Below are 15216 nucleotides of genomic sequence, written 5' to 3'. Positions count from 1 at the left end.
TTTCCCGTGTATCATCAACATGAAATGTGGTTATATTTGTATAGCACAATGAACAGACACAATAACCAAGCACTATTAGTACATACGGCAGGTATGGGGTTTATTTCACATATACAAAAGATGGGTTACATATATATATTGACATGACAAAGATAACCCCTTTCAGTGCTGCGGGAGAGCCGAACAATCGGTTATCACCGGGCATCATTTTGGCTTCGGGGACACTCTGGTTCTTTGCCTCTTTTCAGTTGACGCCGAGGTTAGTTCCACGACAAGGTCCAGTTGCTCTATATGTGTCAGGATCAGAGTCATCACATAGACTGCGTGGTCAAATTGCCGAGAGTAAATCTGATCTGCTAGGTCGTAAATATCTTTCTTCTCAATGACACCGTAGGGAATATGATTGTACCCCTTGACAATCTCCCATGACAGCAACAGTTTCACTCGGTTCACATCAGCGTGGCTGAGGTTGGCCAGTGTGTTTTCCAATATTGAAGGTAGGTTCGAATGACGATACTTATCATGCTTAGCCAGCCCTTCAAGGCCGTGCGCTTCGATGTCAGTGATTCTGAAGTCACTATGGTGCTTTCGGAGTGTGTCCACGATAAGAGTCCAGGCAACCTCCCTGTTGAAGTAGGTGTACATTATATTGATCAGAGTCTCGGGGTATTTCACATAGGCGTCTGACCTCTGCCTCCTAAGCATCATTCGTAGTGTTGCTCTTAGTATACTATCTAGTTCCATGTTTTTGTGGTCTTGTATTGCTGCCACGAGCTTCTGGAAGACGTCTTTGTTTCTCATTAGGTAGTTGGCCATCTTGAATTTATTTGTCAGCTCCATTTTCTGCCTCTACTCTGGTCTCTCTCTCTCTCTGATCTGTGGACATTTGTAAGTGTATGTGCCCTTTGTGACTGTATGTTTATATATCCTTTCACCAAGGGCTATCAGATGGAGAATACATTAAGGATCAGGGCTCGTATCTCCAACTGAGCCTGAATCATCCTACCCATGATGTGTCTATGTGATCTGTAACGTCCGATCGGCTGATTCATCAACCAGGTCTAAGAGATCCGATCGGGTCCACTCACCGATGTGTCTAAGCACTCTGACCGGGGTTACCGTGTTCAACCGTGGCTGCTGATGTCTCCAACCAGGACAATTTAGTCAGAGTAGATAAAGTCTACATATCCCAAAGATAGTTTCTATTTAACAGTGTACACATCTCAACATAGGTTCCTACACAATAGCCACATCTGAAAGTCATGGCTGTACAGTCCTATCTGACAGAATGGGACCAATGTTGTCACAGTGACAACTTCAAGCATGTCACCTTGGATATGTTTCTAGCCATCCCACACAGAGAGCTGATGGATGACTACGGAGCATCTTTCGCTACACAACATCGGAACCTGTGCGATACGCTACGAAAGGTGTTGACGAAGAAACTATTGGTAGATCGGAGGCAATGTTCTCCACCTACCCCAAGGAAAAGACGACCCTTGGAAATCGACAACTTATCGTGCAAGATAAAGAGCCTATCAATAAGGGATCGAGTGGTTGTCAAGAACAAAAGTTTCAACGGTTCTCCCCGTAGCACAGCCCTAAGTGTCTCTAACTGCAAGGCACGAGTATCGGTTAAGGATCGACTGGGCGCCCCTGTGAGAGCAAGGAAAGGGAGACCAGAGGGCCGATTCCGGTTGAGAACGGTGCACAGGATGCGTAACGGGAACTCAGAGTGTCCAGATACCAACAGGTCCACCCCTGGAAAACGCAGCTATCGAGCCAAAGGATATCGAGACGATTTAGGCAGAATCGACTACCCTGGGTCCGGCGCTACCTCTTTCAAGAACACTTACAAATGTCGCCGCACTCTGGTGTATGTGTGAACTTGTCCTTGTGCTGTGATGTTACAATAAAGATGCATAGTCTAACACTTTGTCAAGGTCCGGAGCTACCTCTTTCAAGAACACTTAGAAATGTCGCCGCACTCTGGTGTATGTGTGAACTTGTCCTTGTGCTGTGATGTTACAATAAAGATGCATAGTCTAACACTTTGTCAAGGTCCGGACTTTATTTTTGTAATAATGACACATCAACACAATAAACATCATCCCAGGTGTACAAAAATAGCAATTAGTGTTAAAAAGAGACAAAGGTGATATTATTGTTGGAATACAGAACTTTGCATGTATATGACAACAAAATCATAAATGCCTATTACCAATAAGGACAGTCCATCCCTAGGTTGTGGCTTTGTGGATAATAGCTATAGCTCTAACGCAGCAGACGTTTAATAGGCTGAATACGTTCAATTGTCATCAGCCATCAACATGAGCAACATTTGATTCAGGTAAAAATGGTACCCGGTGTCCTGTTGTTCTGTCTCAGATGACATTCGCCAGGTGTAACCGTTCTCGGTCCACACCATCGTCCACATGGGATGTATAGTCTGGGGCTGGAAACTGTGGGCCTGGACTCCATCCTGGACTCCATCCTGGACTCCATCCTGGACTCCATCCTGGACTCCATCCTGGACTCCCTCCTGCCAGTGGTGTTTGTAGAAGCACTTTGAGCCGAAGTGGCAAGCACCAGGACCTCGATCATAAAATCGACACGGTTTACTCGCAAGGAAATCTTTGTACGTCTGTATCAGTTTCAGCTTGTCCTCTTCATCTTCGATCCAGTGATCACTCGGGATGAAGAAGTGCGATCTAGTTCGGCACTCCGGGCACAATTTAACGGTTTTGATATCGTGACATTTCACCGTTCTCCACGTGCGGATACACTCCAGGCAATAACAGTGGCTACAGTTGGGCAGAATTCCGAATCGGCGCTCCCTCGGATTGTCCTTTTCAAGCACCGCCTCAAAACACACACCACACACCATGTCGCTACTGCGCTGGGTGGCAACGGTGGGACCAGCGGCAGCCTCGACACTTAAAGTATTGTACTCTGTGTTCTGTCTCTCCGCCGGTATCACCTCACTCGTACAGGCCATCGCATCATGTGGTCTCGTGGATGCTGCTGCTGCCATTGCAGTCTGTGGTGATTAGCCTCGCTGAGGTGGTCAGCACCACTGTTAGTGTTCTTAAAGAATAATATCCTCCAAACACGGACCGTGTCTCCAACCATGCTAACTCAGGGACTGCTATTGTAGACTGTTTGATATTACATAAAACAATGACCGTTTCTTCAACCAGGTTAGCCCCAGGGAGTGATATTGTACAATCCCAGGGAGTGATATTGTACAATGTTTGCTATTACATTCAGTGCCTTGTAGAGGCTGTGTTGTGTCATAAAGGTATATGACACACTCCAGTGGTACTAAGTACCTGCACTATGCTTACATGTTCTACACACACACAGTCAAAAGTCCTGGTACAGTAAGGCATATAATGTTCCATCCACACTGGGTAAATGTTCCACCCACACACTCAATAATCCTCATCACTGTTATTGTTTGAGACACTTTATTACTAAGGACCGGTACTATGGTTACATGTTCTACACACACAGTCAAAAGTCCTGGTACGTAAGGCATATAATGTTCCACCCACACACTCAATAATCCTCATCACTGTTATTGTTTGAGACACTCTATTACTAAGGACCGGTACTATGGTTACATGGTCTACACACACACAGTCAAAAGTCCTGGTACAGTAAGGCATATAATGTTCCATCCACACTGGGTAAATGTTCCACCCACACACTCAATAATCCTCATCACTGTTATTGTTTGAGACACTTTATTACTAAGGACCGGTACTATGGTTACATGTTCTACACACACAGTCAAAAGTCCTGGTACGTAAGGCATATAATGTTCCACCCACACACTCAATAATCCTCATCACTGTTATTGTTTGAGACACTCTATTACTAAGGACCGGTACTATGGTTACATGGTCTACACACACACACACTCAATACTCCTCCTCACTGTTATTGTTTGAGACACTCTATTACTAAGGACCGGCACTATGGTTACATGGTCTACACACACACACTCAATACTCCTCATCACTGTCAACGTTTGATTCATAACACGCTTTCGTAAACAGATTCTTTGGTTTTGGCTTAGTACCTGGGCCCCTCGTGTGCTTCATATGGGAGGATTCACTAGCTTGGTGCTCAGTCAGAGTTGGATATAACTGTTTGGTGGTGCATTGCAAAGCGAGGCGTTGTTCCTGTGGATTGGTACAGTCAACCTCTCCATTATACTGCCGGACATGCTGCTGTGGCCGAGCATGACGATGTTGCTGCTGGGGATACAGATGATGCTCTAGAGGTTGAGGTGAATGCTGCGGCTGGGGAAGGTACTGAGGGAACCCATTCGTGAAGCTTCCTTCTTGGCTAGGTGGAGCTGAGGGGAGGGTTGGAGACACTGTATACAGGAGCCAGCCACTGGGTATATCGCCTAAGGGAAAAGTTTTTGTCTTGGGTTCACACAGACCCATGCGGATCATGCGGTTACTCATCATACCCTGCTGGTTGTATGTCGTCGGGCCAGCTGAAGTGATACAGTAACGAAACAACAGATATATGTAGTATCTGGATAATTTGCCAGGCTCGGATAATATCGGATCAGGGATAGGTGCTCCGCTGCGCGCAGTGCTACAGCATTCCATGTGATGGAGAGATTCCACATCACCTCTGGGTATATACAAGGTATCGGCTCTCTTCCACATATCTCTCAAGACCTGCAATGTCATCTGGAGAGTTTCTCCACTCTTCAACCCACTGTCTAGGAACAGACCCGTAGCTGGCGCTCCTGCCACGATCAGGCACTCAAACAGTGATACGGAAGCGTGTTCAGAGAACACGATCTCTCTACGAACCGAACCGTTCATCTCCTATTTACTACACCTGATATATTACAGATCAATAGCCTATGTCATAGATGTCAGGACTATCGAAAGGAAAATGGACCAGTTAACCTGTTGGGGATGAGGGCGCTGTTTAGGCTATTTATGCTAATTGGGTACTTTTTTTAAACGGCTTCCCACAAAATCCTTGATCGTACAATATGCATATTATTATTATTATTGGATAGAAAACAGTCTATAGTTTCTATAGGAGTTTAAATTTTGTCTCTAAGTGGAACAGAGCCCATTCTACAGCAATTTCCCTGACATGGATTCAGATTTCAGAAATGTTGGCCACTGTTCTGAAGTCAGTTAAAAAGGCACTGATTTTGCTATGACTATACGGACACTTCTTACGTCTGCCCCTGGATGCCTTTACGTGATGACGATTCCAATGGCGTCGATTGCGCGTTCACAGGCCCTACAAATGAAAAAACCCTGAAGCTAGTCATTCTTTTGGAGCTGCGTCATGCGCCTAGAGGACACCGGCCCGCACCTTTTCCAAGCATTAGTGAAGGGGGTAATATTACTCGGGTCATGTTTCTACTCGTTATGGGAGTTAAAAACATCATAAGGTAGTTAATTTAAAGCGTTTTATAGCAATTTATATCCGTTTAGTGCGATTTTGGGACATTTATTTTTGCAACGATGTGAATAGTTGGGCACGCTTTTCAGTTCATCCCGAACGCCGTTGGCATTTCCACATGGCAAGAGGACAGCTTTCCACCAAAAGACGATTTCTCCCAAGAAAGGATCCTTTGCCCAAGATACTGATGGAAGAACAGCTCAAAGTAGGACATTTTTATTATGATAAATCGTGTTTCTGTCGAAACATTTTAGTGGCTTAGGACGCCATGTTTTTTGACGTAGCTTCGCTTGGCGCAAACTGTATTGAAAAGTAAGGATAAATTAAAAAATGTAATAACGCAATTGTATTAAGAATTAAATTGTCTATCAATCCCTGTCCACCCTATATTTTTTAGTCACGTTTATGAGTATTTATGTATAAGAGTAGATCACTGTCTAAGTGGCGCAAGGAAATTTTCTGACCAGCTGAGCTAAATTTCACATTGTATAACCATGATTTTGGTGGCTAAATATAAACATTTGCGATCAAACTGTATATGCATGTTGTAATGTGATGTTACAGGAGTGTCATCGGAAGAATTCTGAGAAGGTTAGTGAAAAAATTAATATCTTTTGGCGATGTTGACTTTTATCGCTCACTTTGGCTAGAATCAATGCTGGGCTGCTATGTGGTATGTGCTATGCTAATATAACGATTTATTGTGTTTTCGCTGTAAGACACTTAGAAAATCTGAAATATTGTCTGTATTCACAGGATCTGTGTCTTTCGATTCGTGTATGCTGTGTATTTTTACGAAATGTTTGATGATTAGTAAGTAGGTAAACACGTTGCTCTAAGTAGTTTTTCTATTCCATTTGTGACGGTGGGTGCAATTGTAACCTATGCCATCTACCTGAAATATGCACTTTTTTCTAACAAAACCTATCCCATACCATAAATATGTTATCAGACTGTCATCTAATGAGTTTTTTTGTTGGTTAGGGGCTATAAATATCTTAGTTTAGCCGAATTGGTGATGGCTACTGGTGTTGGTGGACAAATAAAAGATGGTGGATTATGCTAATGTGTTTTTAGGTAATAGATGTACATGTTTACATATTGTGTCTTCCCTGTAAAACATTTTAAAAATCGGACATGTTGACTGGATTCACAAGATCTGTGTCTTTCATTAGCTGTATTGGACTTTAATGTGTGAAAGTTAAATATTTAAAAAAAATATTTTTTTTGAATTTCGCGGCACTGGTTTTTCAGTGGGGGGGGGGGGAGTGCCGCTAGCGGCACACTCATCCTAGAAAGGTTAAGGAACCAAACCATAAGCAATGCCGAAAGGTTGATAGGACTGGTAGAGCGTTACAATTTGTTTCACGTTAAGACCTTGTGTTATAACGATGTTCAAAGCGTGCTGGTGTGGCTTGGCGTAAAACCTGAACGCTTCACCTTCAGACAGAACGAGGACACGGTAACAGTTCTCAACAATGTTATCACAGAGCATAGTCTCACAACTGTCGGAGTGGTGAGCATCTCAGACGAACCTCAGCTAGAGGGTAAGGATCGCGTAGTGGTATACATAAAACGCCACTCGGCACCAGCGATCATGATGAGCTGTAAATACGACTCAATCGTATTGTTCAGGGTGATAAAATGCAGTGCGAGTGCCCCTTACTCTCCGAGGATTGCCAAGTTGATGAAGGAAACACAGACCTCAGTCCACAAACTCAGGACGCCCATATTCCCGACATTTGCGAGTGCTACACTTGAGGACATCGAAGCAATGCCTCAGCAGGAACATCCAGTGATAGATGGCTGCTCGACTATGAGCTACAAGACAACTACACCTAGGACAGCCAAAGTGACCATAGACAAATTTGGGCGAATATACAAGCCTCTAAGCCCTACCGCAAGCGCACATCACTGGAGCATCTACGCTAACATATCAGGGCCGAGGGGGTCGAAATGTGACTTTGACATAGAAGACCTGGTATCCAGACCGGACATGGTGCTAGGTCGAGGAGGCTTTGGGGTGACGGTTCAAGTTAACGATCACCTAGTTGCAAAGACCAACCTTTTTCCGGAAATGGTGGACTGGAGTGTTCCTTTCATAGACAATGAATTTAGTCGCTACGCGCACATTGCCTCGCAGGTGGAGGAGGTGATGATCGGCGTGTCAATTAAACACCCCAACATCCTCCGCACGTTCGGAGGCTTTTGGTGTGACATTGCCGGCTATCAATTGGGAGGTAGAGCAGTTGTAGTCATGGAACGAGCACTGTTCTCGCTACAGGAGTTCATGTGGCGTATACAAAATGCCTCAGTGGTCCCCTTAGTAGAACTGGACACTCTCCGGGGGCTTGAATACTTGCGATCGAGAACCATCCAGCACAGGGACTTCACGCACAGGAACGTCTTGGTCTGTCACCAGCCTGATAGAAATACAATACCATTTGCTTTCAAGATCAGCGACTTTGGCACATCATGCAACTTCTCTACCCCAGATCAGCCTCGGGGCAACCGCACTAACATGGCTCCCGAAGTGCTGTGGTGCTTGAACTCGGCCATGGGGAGCGACATATTCAGCTGGTACCTTGTGATGTGGGAGTTACACAGCGGCTCGCCCTTGTTCCAATACAAAGGTTCGGACAACGATTATTGTAAGATGACATACGCTGCCAATCTATCCGATATGGTAGGGGTTTACAGACCGGATGACAATGAGACTTTGGACATACGCTACATGAGATCGATAGACGCTAGCTCCCTCCAAGCGAAATACAAACACACAAGGCCCAGCGCGGGGACTATACGCCATAAACTCTCTGCCATTGGCTCCAAGATAGTGGACAAAGCTTTTGTCCATATGGGAGTGCTATGCATTACCCTGTTTCCTCAAGAGAGATGGTCTCCTTCCACACTGCTTAATCTCAAACGATACCAGTGTTTGGCGATAGATGTCAAGGATGCTCAGACACCTTCCACACAGATGCCCTTGTCCGTACAGGTAGGGAACTACAGGTCAACCGACATGATAGTGGCCAAGGACTGTGTCCCCAAGGACCTCACTAAACTTGTGGAAGAGAGATCGGCGACTCAATCCCCGGTTACAGTGATCGGGTCCGATCCCAAAGTGTACTACGGAATAGACCTTATCAGGTTGGCTCCTGATCTTATCCAGCCGTACAGTTGGTACTCGAGCAAAGCCACGGAGCTCGAATGTCTATACAAGAGCAAGTATAGCAAACGCAAGGTTGCTGAAACAGACATTCGGGCCGGGGTCAGACCTGCCAAGATGGCTCCCGGGGTGTACGTAGATAATCCAGACGAGGGTACTTCGAACCAACACCGTCCACAGCATCAGCTCCATCCTCACCCGTCCGTCATAATAGATGTGAAACAGACACACAAACTGACAGATGAACTTCATCCTGTCCAACCCAAGGAGGCTTACGGTATGGAATACTCGGTCACAACGGATGCGGAGCACGTGTCAAGGGATGTATCTCTCCAGGATTTGAATAACATTGAATGGAGTGGGAACTTGACAGAAATGTTGAGCTGTAGCAATTTGGGTGATGAGATAGTCAACAATGGCAATTGTAATATAGCGCCTGTGGGCGATAGCTCTAACAAGGCTCTAGACCTCACCATAGGCCAAGCGGGAGCCAGTGTGAACAACCTCATCGTCAGGCCGTCCCAGGGGCCCATTACTGAAGCCAGTGGCGAGGATGCATCGAACCCACCCAGTAGCATACTGGCCGCCGTCGGGGATGCTATACAGGGTAGGGTGAATAATATGAGAGGCAAGATGATCAAGGCTCTAGACCTCACCGTAGGCCAAGCGGGAGCCAGTGTGGACAACCACATTGTCAGCCAGTGCAAGGGGAACAGTGCTGACGCTAGTGGCGAGGGTACGCGGAAACCACCCAGCAGCATACCGGCAACAGAGCCAGTACAGGATATCGGTGATGATATAGAGGGTAGGGTGAGTATGAGAGGCAAGAGGATCGAGGGGGAGATAAACACAACCATGGTCATTCTGAAGAGTACCAACGAGAAGGAGATAGCACGCTTCAAAGACAGCGTGGTCATCCAGTCACAGAGCATGACCCAAATGCACCCTGGTATATTTGCTGGTCCAAGAAATGGATTGTGTAAGTGTTCTATGCGCAAGGATGTGTTCATCTTCCAATACGCTCAGTTGTTCGATGACTGCAAGCAGGTGTGTAACTGGACCGTCGCAGACTCACCTAACTCTGTATACGCTTTTCTGCTACAAGTGTTTCTCACGCTCAAGGCGGCCCTAGATATGCGGTTGCTGCCTACTCACATGACCGAATGGAGATATATCCTTATCGGCAAAGGAGCTGTGATGATCGACATTGTCCCTTATCTGAGCAGGAACTTCAACAAGCCATTGGCCTCGATGTTCAGTGACCAATGTAAGAACTTGACCGGTCTCTGTACTACTATGGTGTCAAAGCACTTACCGGACTCGAACCTGTGCAAATGGCTTTGCAATCCCAGTACTGCCACGTCTACCTCGCAGGTACTGACCGAGTCGATCGAGTGGTTGCGCCAATTCAATAACGACGAAAGGACAAGTCCACACCTCTTAACTCTACCTGGTAGATACTTCACGTTCAGAGATTACACGTCCGAAATACCAGACTGGCTGACATACTTGGGTGGGGAAGAAGACCCTCGTAATAAAAGCAGCGGCAAACTGCTGGTATACGGAGAACCTCAGCCTTACAGAGGCAACCAGACAGCAGAAGGCCCGGGTGATTCTAAGCTGAGTACCCTGGTTAGGAACATAGTGCTAAGGATGAGGGTGAAGATATTCGGATCATCTAGGCTGGAAGTGACGACATTAGATTGTACGCAGGGTTTGACAAAGGTGACTCTGAACTTCTCTGCCCTCTCTGGGGTTGTCAGGATAGATCAACTGGAACGGTCAAAGTTACTGACTGACGACGGTAGCTGTTTCACACACGACTTAGTGTCCCGTATCGATTCCAAGTGGGCCCCTGTGATATTGTTCACAAAGTGTAAGCGACAGGGACCCGTGCAGGAGTTCACGCTCGACTATTACAAGATGACAATACTCCTGGTTCTAATGAACCCCGAGGGGTCTGTGTTATCTCTCAGAGAGCTGTTCAATAGCGTGAGGACATTCAGCGTGACTGAGTACTAAATGTCGTAAAGTACTGGATATCCTAAACTGCCGTCGACTGGGTCACATCGGAATCTGTGTCGTTGTTCTGCCAAGGCTGATTGGTCTCCCTGTCCACCTTACACTATGCGCGGCTTGATCAATTACGGGGCTTACTGCAGCATCAACAGCGTTGTCCAAGTGCTGTGTGGGACACGTGAGCTACGGGACATCATTCGGCTGGTCGATGGTCAAGATCCCCGGTCTCCTAATACGGTGGCAGTGAGGCTTAGGTGTCTCATCTACGATATGACCAAAGGCAACATGTCACCGTGTGATCCGAGCTTACTAGTAAACGCAATGACATTGTACAGAGGAGCCCCTTTCGATGTTCAGGAGGACTCAGACGTGGTCTTCAAGTGCATCATCAACGCTCTAGCAGACGACTGTGGGATAGCTAAGAGGATAGGTTCTCTGTGGGACATTGAGAACGAGGACCGTGTGCGCTGCCTCCGTTGTAACACAGTCCAGTCCACACTCAATAAGTCCAACTCGATCACCGTCTTGATAGGTGATAATCTCCCCACAGAGCTGCAGGACTATATCAAACTGTACACTGACATCACGTTCACCACCTGTGACTGCCATTGTACACACTGCCACACAGGAACTCAGGTTGAAATCACCAGCAAGGTAGTGACATTGCCGCAGGTTGTGTGTATGAGGATCGAACGTGTTAGGAACATTGGCAGAGATACCACTGATATAGTCAAGACAGGCACAAGGTTTGCTTTCCCTGAGACACTGGACCTGAAATATATCATGAAAGACCCTGAAGCACCGGTAGCTACTGTATACAAGCTGTATGCTGTTGTAGCCCACCGTGGCACTCACTACTGTGGACATTACACAGCTTATGTGCGAGACGACAAAGATATTTGGTATCTCGCAGACGACTCTCATGTCAGAGTGTGCTCTTGGGAAGATGTCAAGTCAACCTACGAAGCTGGATCTATGCTATACAATGGCGTAGCTTACATGCTCATGTACCATAAACAGCTACCCCACTGTGTGTGACATGAAGGTTCTGTACATATGTAATACTATCTATCAGTGTGTACCTTGTATTTCCTTGGATCAACTAATAAAGGTGTGATGAAAGTACCATTGTAAGCGTCCAGAGTTATATTATAGAAGGGCTATAATTACATGCAGGTGAAAACAGAGGCAAAGACAAACACAAATAGATCCTGATACATGTACCGTGTTTAACTCAAGTTTATTATGTCATACAAGGATGGGTATACCTTTCGGTATAGGGCAGTCACACAGGTTAACATATTTCCATATCAAAGTAAACACATTGGTATCATTTCCTTACAAGATACCTATCCAGGGTATTGACAACAACCTTGGGTTCCTCCTCTTTATACCTCAAGGTTGAATACGTAGCTGACAGCACTGCTGAAGACGTACACGGTTCGTCTAACTGCGAGACAGAGACACTGTTAGCCAGCCCCTCTAAATACCGTATAACGTAAGCACTTTTCGGCCCACGTACAGGCTGCTTCTTTATTATATGGGAAGACATAACTGTTATCACATAGACACAAAATATTCAGTTTCAGCAGAGTCCGTTTCAGATCCGCTACACCTTGCCCTTGCAGGTTTTTTGTCCAGTTGATCATTAAAGTCCAATTCGGAATCGTCCTCTGACTGAGACCCCGTGTTCTCTTCTGACTGGCACTCTGACTTGGCAGCGCATGTAGGCTCGGCACGATGGGTATGGTGATCCTCTCCGTATTCCTCCTGATCCGAACACTCGTGTTGAGTGGTGTCCGCTAGCCAGGCAGCTTGATCAGTAACCCTGGCTGCCTTCCCGGCCTCTACATGTAATCTGTGTACTTTGACTTGTGACACATCCGACCTCCGATGTGAACCTGAAAATCCTGGGAGGTTGGCCAGTTGCTGGGGTTTGGAAACGTCGGCTCCTGGGTTGTCAAGGTTCTCCCGGGGCCTATTGACAAGCGGGCTTTTTTGTATCTTCTTAGGCGTGCATATGTCCTCCTGCTCTGAGTCGGTATAGATAACTGGAGAGCGAGTGCCTTTTGACTTGGAACAAGGCACCCTTTTTATACTTTGCCGAGTGGGTCCCTCCCCTTGGTAGTCGTCCTCATCTTCTTCAGGAACGGACAGTTTCTTTTTGTATTGGTGTGAATCTCGATTGTGGGTTTGTATCCGCTTAGTGGTCTTTACAGTTTCACACCTTGTGTTAGACTTGTCCAGTCTCTTTTTAGCACAGGCTTTATCTTTCCTTCCTACGAACTTGAGATTCGTCTCTTTACACCCCTTGTCCCTCCTGCTCCTTTTAGATTCTCTCTTGTGATGCCAGCGGTTGGCTTTTGTGAGTTTGACACGCTTGTAATCTTGCTTTATAGAATCGTCCGAGTCGGATAGCAGTGCGCGCTTACAGATGTTCCTTTCCTCTCTCAACCCACTACAGCTAGGCTTAGAGGTATGGGCATCCTGTTCGGACTCTTGTTCGGACTCTGACTGTGACCAGCTGTTGTGCCTATATCTCCGCTTAACATTCTTGGTTTTAGACTTAGCCACTTTTGCCCTCTTTTTCACCTGAGCACAGAATGCATCATCCTCCTCTTCCTCTTCGCTGCTTTGTTCTTCAACAGTAGATCGGTCATCTATGAATGGGTCACTGTAATCGTATTCGTCAAGGGTCTCGCTGTCGTCGTAGCCCATTGTAGCCTCCAACTCGTCACCGGGGATGTTACTTTCATCCACATTACACTCTTCCTCCTCTTCACTGGAGACTTCCTCGGCCTGGCTCAGCCAAGGGTGGTCATCGTCGCCACTGTACTTGGGTTGCCTTCTGTTCTCTGTTGATTGTTGGTATTTTAGGAAACCCTTCCACCAGGATGACTTTATACCCAATGACCTTTTTGACTGATGAGCGGAGCGATCCCGATTTACCACTTTGGTCTTGTGAAAAGGCCTTTCTTTCTTAGTAGATTTGCCAATAATGTGTGTGCTACCCGAATCATTTTTCTTCCTCTCAGCTCCAGGCTTAATCTCTCTGGACAGTTTGGCCACCGGTTGCGCTGAATCATCCCCCGGTTGACACCAGGTACCCTGGAAGGATAGTGCCATCTTGCGTCTCCAGTTGTTGGTGGACATAGCCTCTAAGGTATCAATCAGGGCTTTGCTGAGTCTGTCCTGCAAGCCGTGGCTCTGAAGTGTATTTACAATGGTTCGGTTGTTGCTGACCCAATTGGTGAGGATGTCCCCGTGTCTTTTGTCCAAAAGGGTGTTATCCAATCCGAGGAGAGTACAAACAGCATCTCTCCTGAGACTTTCCTCTTTCAACCAAGGTTCACTCAGCAGTAGAGTGGGAAGGTTCTTGATCCACGTCAAAATGGGAATTGTTTCAGGTGTGACTATAGAGTAACAAGTGTCAGTCTTCTCACTGTCACCATGTCCAGTTTCGTCTTCGCTGTGATCGTCGACATGAGCCGGACTCTTAGAGGACACATCAGGGTCTTGCACTTGGGTAGAGTGTGGTGAGGATGATCCGCTCTCCGGATCACACCTCTCTCCCTCTCCTACCTTCTGGTATTTCTTTAATTTGTTGAGACAAGTGCGGAGTTTTACAAATAGCACTTTGGCAGTGGCATACATCTGTACCAAGTCCTTGTCCTTGATCTTGTTTGTATCATGTTTGATCAGGGATTGCCAGGTCTTCTGGGATTTGGCTACATTGTTGGGTGTGTGGGGGTTGAACAACTCTTCACATGCTGAAGCCATTTCGAGATTTCCATCGTTACCATATCTCTGTCGCATGTATCTGGACGTAATTTGAGCCAACTCTAACCAGTCCTTCCTCATCTGCTGCTCCACCATACTGGCACGCTTCTTATTTACGGCCGTGTGAATGATCTTGTCAGAGTTGTACGTGTCCCAGAACCGTACGTAATCTTTCACCTTCTGAAGCGGGCAATATAGTAGCTCTGCCACGGCAAACGCGTTGGGGATCTTACAGTCCATATATATAATGGCCAATTCTACCACTTCCACCATGATAGGGTCACTAATCATACTCTCCACGTGCTTTGGTATGTAATTGCACCAGCTGGTTGGATTCACACGCTTGATGAACGCTGCCAATGCGGGATTGTGTATCTCCTGATACATTTCGGGCCCGGTGATAAACGTGTCTCTCCCAAGCTCCTTTAGCGTGTCATTCCAACAGCTCACCAGCTCACCATTGCCCTTGACGCACGATTGCTTCACGGCCCTGCAAAACCTCACAGTAGTAGACACGTACAATTCAGGAGCCAGATCCTGGCCCTTTCTCAGTACGACAACAGGTACCAGGTTCACCCGCTTGCCATCCAGGAACTTGCTGCTCCTTCTGAAGTAGACAGTACGAGTAGCATGGTTCTCATAATGGAAGTGCTTTAGGTCACATATCACTTCATTTTCCGTGAAACAATCAACCCTTGTCTCCCTCTTTTTCTTCATCATGTCAGCCGAAGCAGTGCCTACTACGCAGCACATGGGGGCTATCTCTTCCATGTGAGAGACTAGAACCTGGGTGG

At 46.4% G+C, this 15216-nt stretch overlaps 1 protein-coding gene across 1 annotated transcript; it reads right to left on the bottom strand.

Annotated features, from left to right (window-relative positions):
* Window positions 1–2067: 2067 nt before the first annotated feature.
* Window positions 2068–3154, bottom strand: LOC120040402 (probable E3 ubiquitin-protein ligase makorin-1). Its single transcript, XM_038985570.1, has one exon. It carries the CDS (start codon window positions 3032–3034, stop codon window positions 2309–2311), a length of 726 nt encoding a protein of 241 aa, XP_038841498.1. The 5' UTR covers window positions 3035–3154; the 3' UTR covers window positions 2068–2308.
* Window positions 3155–15216: the final 12062 nt, after the last annotated feature.

The sequence above is a fragment of the Salvelinus namaycush genome, unplaced genomic scaffold (assembly GCF_016432855.1).
Source record: "Salvelinus namaycush isolate Seneca unplaced genomic scaffold, SaNama_1.0 Scaffold3495, whole genome shotgun sequence".
In the NCBI taxonomy this organism is placed as follows: domain Eukaryota; kingdom Metazoa; phylum Chordata; class Actinopteri; order Salmoniformes; family Salmonidae; genus Salvelinus; species Salvelinus namaycush.
This window is presented reverse-complemented; position numbering and strand designations above follow the sequence as displayed.